We start from the raw sequence: 11,841 nt of genomic DNA on the forward strand, positions 1-11,841 counted from the left end.
TACAAATTCTGAGTGAAATCATACCAATTACACACACAGGTCATCAGTGGGGTGGGAACTTGCAGAAACTCATGCAACACCTCCTGAAGTAACTCCTGAGCAACTGATAACATTACTAAAAACTGCCACTATGCATTCTGCCACACATTTGCTAACACCAGAGAAATGCCCAGATTCAGCATTTCCCTCCACAGCCTGGAGCAGAGATCAAATGCTCTCCAATTTTTAAAGGTCTGGCTACCCCACCTCACACTATCAGCCAGACATCTTTACCTCATCTAATTTATCTCAGTATTCTGCTACTTTGTTTTTTACAAAATTATTACCTTCAGTCACTCATTACCATTGCAAATTAAACAGCATTCAGTGCAGAGAAAACTGTGAAGAACTGAACCATTAAATTCTAGGATTTTATTCTTAAAAAGACTGATTTGTGGGGAGGAGGAATGGTCCAGATTTGGTATGGAAGGAGAATGGCTCATATTTAGTACAGTTAAGGACCTTCTACCCTCTTCTATACTACCATACAAATCAGACCTAAACAGGACTGGTATCAATGATCCTGAGTTTATGCTAATGAATTATTTTCCTATAGAAAAGTTAATCCTAACCTTTAACCCTTAAAGTTAGTTTAAAGGAACTGAGAGCACTTATAATACAGATATATACCAGTATCCATTCACAGATAAATCTGGCTACCATTTCTTGTAACTTTTAAACAAGGCAAAAGTGCAATCAACCCAACATTACTACAGGAGACATGCAATTTCTAAAATAATTACATTCATAATATATAGAAATATCCTTATAAATTAAGCAGTTATAAGCCTCAAATATCCAAAATACTTAGCTCATTCCACTAAGACCAGCTACATGCTTCCTCACAGTTCCCCTCACCTTTGCCCTCCACTGGCTGCTGCTACTGTTGGTTTTCTATCCCTTGTTACACTACTCAGACTCCTGTGGGAGGCAAACGAGCTTGGCAAGCCAGCAGACACAGCAGGCCCCAGAACAAGAAGCACAGAGTTTTCTGCTGGCCAAGCACAGTAATTCCCACCTCTGGTGTTCATCAACACAAGGGAGTGGCTGCATAGAGAATTAGCAGCTTGATTAAAAGCAGGAAGAAAAAACTACATAATAGCATCGAGGCATTAGACCAGCTTGGTTACTTGTGAAATCACACACTAGCATCTTCTATTCCAGATGAACATGCAGTGTGAGTACAAGCAGACGATCCACATCATCACTTACACTGTTGTAACACCCCTGGCTATCTGAAGAAACAAAGCTGTCAGTCAAAAATAAGACAACACATCTAAGTACTGTCACCATCTTTGCTTTTCATTCAGAAAAATGTCTGTACTTAGTAAGCTTGTTCTACAAATGTGACAGTGAATGCAATAGGAGGAAAACAAAGAGGATAACAAATGAAGAGAGTCCTCCACTTCTTTTGTGGACATGCAAAAAGGCATGTCACATGGTCTGCAAACTTCTCTGGCAGAGATGTCCCATTTCAATCTCTTAGGAAAGCTTTGCATATGCAAATCACACTACCAACTGTATGTATAAAAAAAAAAATTTGGTAAACACCTTCTAAGTAGGGTATGAGTCCTAAGAGGTTTAGAAATCTCTTGTTTACTCTGAGGATAAGCTTTAACCATACATCTCAGGTCTTGTATTTCACAAGGCTGCAAAACAGATGAAAACTGATAAGATGTTTCCATTTTTAGGTCCTACTTATATTAAGATAAGGGAGCAGCACAGAAGTGACAAATAAAATTAGACATGTAAAATAATTCATAACCCTTTGGGTTTGCTACTCTGCTCCTAACTCCTCTCTGTTCCATTACTCTGCCAGGCCAAATGTGAGGATAGGTCTAATAGGAGACTATAGAAATAAGGTGTTGAGAGGAAAGGCAGTCAGAGATCCCAGAAATGGGATCAAACAGAAATGGGAAAGCAAAAGTAGTAAGAAATTCACTAGGTAAAAAAACCATTGTTTTACAATATTGGTGTATTTCCATGAGCAACTTGATACCTGTAGGTAATGTTCTATTTTCATGGCAATGTCACAATGCTCTTGGTAGCATATGAACTTCCTGGGCATGCATTCTCTCTCCACAGTAATGCAGTATTTCACACTGGCTAAAGTTTCTACAGAACTACATCATTCTACCTCATTTAAACTATAAAAATTCGCCCCCTCAGTGCTTTTCCAGACAGAGCTATACATCTCACTGAACTTGAGCAAGGTCACATTCCAATTATAGCAACAATGAATGGCCGGAAACACCCATGGAAATTCATGGATCTTTTATTTTATCCATTCAGCTGGCTTCTGAACGAACCTAAGGTTTCCTCATTTTGTTTCCAAAGGAAGGAAAGAAAACACAACAACACTGATGTCCTGAAAATGCCCTGAGCAGATACAACCTTCATACTGAAGTCCATTGTAGACACTTCCTATGAGACTCTATTGTTCCATCAAAAATATATGATGGCCTTGCAATCAGTTTTGCAATGTGAGCTTCCAATTGTGTTTCTCAGTTCTAGGAGCACTTTAAAATACATTCAGATTAGTTTCAGATATTCAGCATTTAGTATTTTAACCTCTTCCAATATTCTGTGAGCAAGCAATTATGTACTCAAAGCATCCACTAACTGTCATGACCATGCTTCACCATCATGCTGTTCATTTGAAATGTTAGACAAAATTCAACCAGCAATGAAAATTTCTTCAGTTCATTTTCTTCAAAGGAACCTTTTAAAGTTAGTTAACTGAATTGGGAACACTCACAAAGTTTAATTAGTGAAAAGTGTTCTAAGATTTTATTTCTAATAACTTGGGGTTTTTCTCAGTTCCATTCAAGAGGTGATACTCAGGATGTGAACACGGAACACTTGAGGAGGCACTGAACAGGCTACAGACTATCCAAGGACCGCATTTTTGTGACCTTCAAGGCTGCACATGATTTCTTTGCCAGCTGCTACAGTTGTTGAAAATCCTGCTGTACTAGTTATAACCGGTGCAAGGTGCTGGCAGCAGAGGGGCTGCAGGAGTAGCTCCAGTGGGAAAAAGCCAGGCAGGGGCTGCCCTGCCCCAGGCACAGCTGGTTCCAACAGTACCACAGCCAGACACAGCCAAGCCCCTCAGCACAAATGACAACACCTCTGGGAAAGTGAATTTAAGAAAGGGCACAAAATGCCACAGAACAAAATAAAAGAGAACAAAAGGAGTGAGAAACAGCAAAAAAACCCACAACATCAAGGTCAGAGAAGGAGAGGGACAGACGTGCTCCATGGTGCCAGAAAAGGGACTCAAGGGACTTGCCAGGGAGAGCCCAAGCCAGGTGGATATGCCCTGAAGGAACTGTACCACATGGAGAACCTGTTCCAAAGCAGGACTGCTGTCAGTGGGGAGCTTACGCCAGAGCAGAGGAAAAACGTGAGAAGGAAGGAGCAGCAGAAACAAATTATCTTGCACCATGACTCCTTTGCCCCTCACCACATGGGGAGGGGCACAGGAGTGAAGTTCAGCCTAGGAAAGGGGAGAGAAAAAGTGTTACTTTCATGTCTGTCTTTCTGTCTTAGTATCTCACCATATTTTAACTAGCAACAAATTAAATTCAGTTACTCCAAATCATGCCTGCTTTGCCCAGAACAGTAACTAGTAAATTATCTCCCTATCTTTATTTGAAGCTTCCATTTTATCCTACCTTTTGCTCTGGCCCCTGTAAGGAAGGGGAGAAGTTAAGCAGCTGGGTCGGCATGTGGTGTTAGCCAAGGCTAACTCAGCACCCCGCACATAACAGTTTTAACCCAATCTTTTAGCAGAGTGCTGATGAAGCAAGAGCTCAAACCAAGATTTGTGTTACATGGCATGAATCTCATTACTGCTGCTGAGTCCTGGCTCTGAAGTAGAGAAATATGATACAAACAGGCTAAGTGGCTAACAAAATCTGAGTCAGGTTAAAGACCCTTTTTTCATCCATCTATCTATTCATCCACTGTGAAAAGCAATGCAAATCACAGGTTTGACACAGAAAATACATTTTTCGTGATCCAAATTGTGACTATCACATACAGAATAGCAAAAGCAGTTACCAATTCATCCATATTTCCCTTCTCTTTTTTTCTTAAAGCTCAGAAAGCCTTTCAAATGCAATCCATCAGACACAAAAATTTGTTCTAGTGTCATTTTTATGCATCCAAAATCCTACCTAAACTGTCATTTATATTTGATCCACTGCCAAGTTTTATACACAGACTTCTGTTAGGGAGTAGATAGAATCCATCAGCAGAACTAAACAGAATAAACAATACAATAATCAAGTCCACTCAAAATACTGCACCTCTCAAGTGCTGCATTTCATCAGAAGTACATACTACTGCCTTGTGTATCCACACAGACCTTCATCCTGGGAGCTGTCATTGCTGTTTCTTCTTTCACCTTATTTAGGCTGCAAGCTTCCGGAGATGGGAATTTGCTAATGCAAAACAGCCCAAATAATAACTTGGACCATTAAACTTTTTATCGAGTTGTCTAATCCCCAAATCCAAAAAAGAGCTGTAACTGAGTCCTAGTAAAATAAGTCTATTCTTTTGCAATAGTGCAAAAGATTGATGAAATTACAAGCGAGCTTCCCCAAAGGATTAATTCCCATCTGTGTTCAAAGAGCAATAAACACTGTTCTTAGCAATGTTGATATCCTCTGTTAAAATGCTGCAGCATTCAAGAGTTGAAGTCAATTTCCTATACACCAATACATGGTCAGAATGAATATGCTCTTCCCCTTCCCTCTTCCCCATGCTTTTAAATCATTCCTATGAAATATTATTACATATTCAGCCAAAAACCAGATTTTTGCTATCCACTCCCAAGTCAAAACTGAACATCAATCAGCACAGAAGGATGCAGTAAAGTTCAGGGCACTGAACTTTCAAGTTAATTGCTTCAGATTAAGTAACAACAGGGATACGCAGCAGAGTGCCTTTCAGTTCACATCTCTCTTCATGGGTGGAACAGAGGCACTGCCTCTCCTTGGTAGTCTCACTAGCTGATAACCTTGGCCTGCAACCTGTTAGGTACATCTGGATCTGGAACACAACCTTCCAGTTTTCAACACTTTCAATAGCAGGTGAAGGCATTTCATTAAATAAATTACTTGCCTCCTGTGTTACTCCAGTACAGAAGAAGAGACCCATATGATCATCTAATTTCCTATTTATGTTCTCAGACCAGACTTGGAAGTCATGCACATTGACTTAATCGTTCATGTGCTGTCAAAAAGAGATAAAATCTGCATATGATACTTTCCCATGTTTTAAAGATCAGAAAATGCTTCAATAATTTGTATTTTGATTGGTACAGAATCTAGAAGATGCCTTCACAGGAAAACCACTGAAGTGTAAAGTTATGCAGATTGCATAATCTTCTCTGATATGCTTCAGCTAGGTAAAATGTACACAGGTTAGAGAAATTTAATTCAAACTGCCAATATCTCATGCATAGCCCTCCTTGCCTGTCTGAAATACCTAAATACATCTTGAAACTATGAGGATCGTGCTTCCCAACTGGATAGCAAAAACATATTTGCCTTTGCTTGAAGTGATGTCTAACTAGCTCATAGTCTATCACTCAATGATGCATGTCCTGAAACTAAACATACCTTCCATCTTTTCACTCATGTTTATTTTTAGTTAGCATAATACCAGTGTCAGGAACACCACTCAGCTGTTCTTAAGGCCAACACATATAAATGTTATCTACTACCCTTTTATTCTTAAAATCTTTTCTCTTCTTTGAGCCAGGCTTCTCCTCTTTTAGTTGTATTTCTATAGAGCTGAATCATGCAGTTTTCTTCCCCATGTGAACATGCAAAGTTATCACTGGTTTCACAACAAACTTCCAGTGATGTCAGTGTTATGCCTCATCCTGCCTGTTAAACTTATCACCTCTGAATTCTCCCCAAGTTCTGTCTTCACAGACTTGACTGCTCTCTGAAAATACCTCCAGGTCCACCTCAAGCTGATGAGTGAGTCCAGAGAGGCACACACTATCTTCATATTTTTTCCTCACACAAAATTAAGGCATCCATGGCAAGTAGAATTTTCCAGTATCTCCCTCGTTCATTACATACTTCCATGCCTCAGAATGAAGCGTTGTTTTTCACCTCCTTCAGTTAAACATATGGAAGTTTGTGACATAAGAACTAAGACAACAAACAAAATAGTTACGGTTAATACAATAAAAGAAATGAAGCTGCACTATATTGCTGAGATTTGCTATTAAGAGAAAGGACGGAAGCCTTCATACGACACACTGTGCACAGACCCCCTAGCAGTCACAGAAGGCAGAAGGACATTTCGGGCTTTATGCTCACTGTCAGCATGTGCGCTCGTGATAAACACACCAGCTCCGGGGCGCGAACGCGCAGGGCCGCGCTGCCGGCCGGAGCGCGGCCCCCCCGGCTCGGCGGGGGCTCCACGGGCGGGCGAGCGCCCCGGCCCCGCGCCCGCGGGCGATGAGCGCGGCGCCTCCGGCCGGCGCCGGGCCCGGGGCGGCTCCCGCCCCCCTCCGCGCCGCTCCCGCCCGGCCGGGCCGCCCCGACCCGCTGCCCGCCCCTCCCGCCGGCGGCCCCGCCGCCTCCCCGGGCTCCGCAGGCCCCTCTCGCCGGCCCGCCCGGCTGCACCTGCCGGGCCCCCGCCGCCGCCCGCCCCGCGCCGCACCGTTCGCGATGAGCTTGGCCGAGAGCTGCTTGACGAGCTCGGGAATCCGCTCCCACTGGCACTCCGAGCGGCACCGCTCGATCTCCGTCTCCAGCCGCGAGCCCGCCTTCCTGGTGGCCATGGTCGGGCCGAGGGGCCCCGGCGGGGGAAGGGGCCGGGGCGGCGGGCAGGGGGAGGCGGGGACGGGCGGCGGCGGCGGCCCCGGGAGCGGCGGAACTCGAGAGCCGCGGCCGCGCCGCGCTGGCGGCCCCGGGAGCGCCGGGAGCAGCGCCCCCTGGCGGTGCGCGGGGCGGGGCGGGGCCAGCGGCGGGGCCGGCCGGGCCTGGCGGGGAGCGCGGCCCGGGCTGAGGGGCCGCTCCGGCCGCCGGACAGCGCGGCCCGGGCAGCCGCGGGAGGGGCAGGCAGGGAGAGCAGCGGGGACAGCGGGGGAGGAAGAGAACGAGTCTTCTAATGCGGCCGCCGCGCCGCTGGAGGTGCCGCTGGTAGCGGGCCGCTAGCGCGGGCAGGAGCTGCCCCCGCGGAGCCCGCTCACGCGTGCGGTGGGGATTCTGTTCCTCCGCAGGCGAGTTCCCTCGGAAAAAGAAAGGGAAAGAAAGGTACAGAGATTACGCCCTATGTTTTGAGAAAATAAATGCATTTCCAATATTTGGCTAGAATGAAAACACTAGCTGAAACAAGTCCCATGGTACTGTGTATCTTTATCAAACACTACATCACACATACGTGAGACACCATTTCCACAAACTTATACACACTTTGGAAAGCTGAAGCCATGACTGATTTTCACTGAAAAAGTAGCAAAAGGACATAGTTGGGGGAAAAAAAATCTCACAAATTGCTACTTACTTTTCACAAAATAAGGATACAGCCCATTGACACAAAGAACAGGTTTTGCAGATACATGGTGTAGCTACATACAACATGAATTCAAATGATTCAAGTGTCTCGCTCCACATCCTTGAATCATAGTGCAGACTTGTACAATTAATTCTTTTCATCCACAGAAATGAGAAGTCTGGATGCAATTTTTGCTTTTACATGCATTGCACTCCTCTGGATCTAGCACATGTTAGTCTTCAGAAATTTCAAGTCAGAAGTCAAATTTGGGCAAAAGTAAAACTACTGGCTGTTCTATAAATAGATGTGTTAAATGTAAACATGACATTGCCTGTGGGCACTGGGAGAGTTGTTCACTTATCAGAATTTCTAAACAATTGTCTGGTTCGTGTGTGTTCACATATACTAGACACAGGGGCTTTCTGAAGTTTTGCTTGGTTTTGATCCCCAGCTGAAACATGAGAAGCAGCATGCATTTTTTCAAAGATCTTCAGTTTCCATTGAATCACTAATTGACCAGGAGCATACCCAGGCTTATACAACTGAAAGCTTATTAGTGTGTTCCCCAGCTACATCCTCAATGTAATAAATCCACTTCCAACAAATCTTGTTTTGCTTCCATCATCCTTAGGCCATCACAGCTATTGCAACTCTATGATAGGCATGAAATGTCTTGTTCAGTGTTTCAAGCAATTTACTTTTAATTCCCACTATTATTAAAAGTATAACAACACAAAATTCAGATATTGCAATTTGCCTTTAAGTCAAGTTGCTTTTATAGCACCTTCAGGTTGCAGCCCCATTTCAAACAAACAAACAAACAAACAAACAAAATATTCTTCAGATTTTAAAAGTGAAATTAAATGGTAGAAGAACATAACAGTGTTTAGAAAATACAAAGGAGTACTGCTGGATTGGAGAGAGGATTTAATAATGTAACAAAATCAAAAGGAGAAATAACTAATATGGCATTTTTTGCATACATGATTTTTCAGAAGATCCAGAGAACATCAAACTGATTATACATGTTTTTTTTACTCGGGAGAAATGTTAAAAATTAGGGGGAAAAGAATGATAATTCGTAATGTTTGATATTAAAACTACTAGTTCTTTTACAGATAAGACTATGAAAACTAAAATTTCAACTTTCTAGAACAGCTAATTTGCCTATGGAGATTATTCATATTGATTCACAACAATTCTAACACATTTTGTTAGCACTGATCACATAATTTCACTAAAAGCTACCAGCAATAGTATTAAAATATTTACATTACAGCTCATCAGGCTTATTATCTCAACAGCTCCTATTTATGAAGTGAGACATCTATGCAAAAGGAATTAGCACATTTTGAAATGCTTAGGAAATCTGCTTTAACATTAATGAAACTTCCATACAGCCAAGACTGCTCTGAGAAGATTCCATTGCAGATAACCCATAATGGAATACACTAATGGATTTGGAATGAATAGCATAAAAGTGATAGAAAAAAGAAGCATGATCCTGCATATTTTGTCAAACGTCCCTTATTTTTTTCAACCTTAAACAAAGTCTTGTTTTCTGTAAATGGCCTCTTTATTACACTGTTGGGGCAGACCAAAGTATGCATGTACTTGGCTAAAAATAGTCTGCTTGTAAGGTGAGGCTGCTAGCTAGCAAATATAGAGAGATGCCTGGTTTGTGAAAATGAGGGAAACTCAAAATGCAAGAAAAGTAACAAAGGTCAGTCATTCTCCGTTATGCCATGTCTTCCACTCCAGTCCCCCCAAACACAGGGGGAAGAGAAGAAGTGGATTCAGTGCAATTTCATGAGCTTGGTGTGAAGAAACATATCAAGAGGGCCTTTTCACTACACAGCTACACACTCTGGTGATTTGACCCTGGGTGGATGCCAGGTACTCCCCAAAGCCACAGGATCATTCCCCTCCATGAGTGGACAGGTAGAGAAAATGTAACAGAAGGCTCAGGAGTTAAGGGCAGGCAGAGGTCATTCACTGATTACTGTCACAGGCAAAACAGGTTCAATTTGCAGATATTAACTGAATTTATTACCAACCAAAATCAGAGCAAGATAAGAAATAAACCAAATCATAAAAACACCTTCCCCCCACCCCTCCCTCTTTCCTGGCCTCTACCTCCTAGCCCCTAGCAGCACAGGCACACAGGGAACAGGGCTTACAGTCAGTTCATCACCTGTTGTTTCTGCCACTGCTCAGGGAGAGGAGTCCTTCCCCTGTTCCAGTGTGGGGTCCTTCCCATGAGACACAGTTCTCCATGATCTTCTCTAGCATGTCCTTCCCATAAGCTACAGTTCTGCAGGAACTGCTGCAGCATGGGTCCCTTTACATAGGATCCAGTCCTTTGGGAACAGGCTACTCCAGTGCGAGTCCCCCATGGGGACACAAGTCAAACCCTCCCCACCATGGGCTTCCCTCTCCAGATCTGCAGCTCTCTGTCAGGAGTGTGTTCCCATGGGTTCACAGCCTTTCTCAGGGCACCCACCTGCTCCAGGTGGATCTCTGCTCCCCCTGGCCCTCCATGGGCTGCAAGGGCACAGCTCCTCACCATGGTCTTCACCACGGGCTGCAGGGCAACCCCAGCTCCGGTGTCTGGAGCAGCTCCTCCCCCTCCTTCTGCACTGACCCTGATGTCTGCAGAGTTGTTTCTCTCACGTATTCTCTCGAACTCCTCTCTTCCTGGCCACAATTGCATCTGTGCAATAACTTTTTTTCCTTCTTAAATATGTAATACAGAGGCTTTACTATCATCTCTGATGAAGTCAACCTTGGCCAGCAGTGGGTCCATCCTGGAGCCAACTGGCATTGGCTCTGTTGGATGTGAGGGAAGCTTCAGCAGCTTCTCACAGAAGCCACCCCTGCAGTGTCCCCTGCACTACCAAAACCTGGCCACACAAACCCAATACACACACTGATACAGTACTCCCATACTTCTCATCACCTGAAAATAAACCTGGTAAAGAAACTTGCTGCACTAGTACTCCACAGAGACCTATGAGAAACAGGCCTTTTGATGATGGGCCTTTAAACTGGTGACAATGTTAGAGAGAATATAAACTGACTTAAATAAAGTAGCATTTTAATCTCGGCTAAGATATTAAGTATTCCATGAAAAAGAATCAGTAAAACCAATTTTAAAAGTACTTGCATTTATAAAGGCAACATATGAAAATAGAATGCTCAAAACCCAGAGGACAGGGAAAAACCTCCTGCAAGCAAACTTACAGGGTCAATGGGTTTTTTATTCCAGACTAAATTTTTGGCTTCTTAGACAAATACTATTCACCACTGAAGAAGTGGGGAAGAATCCAAGATTTACAGCCAACTTGTGTCAAAGGTTAGTAAAGCTTAATGGCCAGTGTTGTTTCACTATTTAAAGAAAAAGTGTTTAATATGCAAGTTTACCCACAACTCTGGTTTTAGTTTGGCACACTTACCAGTGGTATGTATTTTTTTTTTCAAAATATTTGTCCAAAGCTGCTATTCATAATGCTGATTATTAAAATTATTTTTCTATCTATAGCATACATCAGAGAAAGAAAACAATTTTGAGGGAAATATGCTACAGGAGACAGCATAAAAGTCCTTTTTTATATCCACAGTAAAATTAAAAGTAAACATTAAAAAGCTTTTCCTCAGCATAAATGGTCATTTTACCAATCTTTTATCTTTCAATTAAAATCAACATTGTAATGCATATTAGAATGTTAAATATATTCCTACTGCAAGTGATCAGAGATGCAATTCAAATACTATTTGTATTTTAAGGCAATCATAATCAACTCCTACTACTGTCTGCTATTTTCTCAAATGTGAAGTGCAAAAATTCTCAGGCCAAAACTCATTAGTGGGATAATTAATTTCTCTAGAGGGAAGAGCACAGCTCGTAACCATTATGGAAACTGGAAATTTTCTACTGGAAACCAGGTCTTTTTTTTTTTTTTTTTTTCCAGTTAGTGCAACATTGTTACTGAAAGGAAGCAACCTCACAGTTCTCCATTCCTACTGAAGTCAGTAATCTCTATGAAACTGAGAAGAGACCATATGAAAATTGTTTGAGGAAATAATTTCACAGTGACATTTGTCTCCTTTTTGAGAGTACAAACATGCTGTTTGAAGGGAAGTGAGACTGAAGAGTACCCACTAAATCAACAGGCTGACAACAATTATAAAACCTACCACCCTTGTCCCATAGCAAGGAAGACAGCCATGTAAAAAGTGAAATAAACTTTAGCAAATTATTTCAACATTTCAAAG

At 42.7% G+C, this 11,841-nt stretch overlaps 1 protein-coding gene across 2 annotated transcripts in view; it reads right to left on the bottom strand.

The window, feature by feature from the left end:
• Window positions 1–6,992, bottom strand: part of TTC7B (tetratricopeptide repeat domain 7B) — a 120,252-nt gene extending 113,260 nt beyond the window's left edge. For both annotated transcript variants that reach the window (XM_014869878.2, XM_088167467.1), the window contains exon 1: window positions 6,730–6,992. In XM_014869878.2, the coding sequence (XP_014725364.1) occupies window positions 6,730–6,850 (121 nt within the window). In that variant the 5' untranslated portion in view covers window positions 6,851–6,992. The remainder of the gene's footprint in view (window positions 1–6,729) is intronic.
• Between the last annotated feature and the right edge of the window lie 4,849 nt (window positions 6,993–11,841).

The sequence above is a fragment of the Sturnus vulgaris genome, chromosome 6 (assembly GCF_052056855.1).
Source record: "Sturnus vulgaris isolate bStuVul1 chromosome 6, bStuVul1.hap1, whole genome shotgun sequence".
Lineage (NCBI taxonomy): Eukaryota > Metazoa > Chordata > Aves > Passeriformes > Sturnidae > Sturnus > Sturnus vulgaris.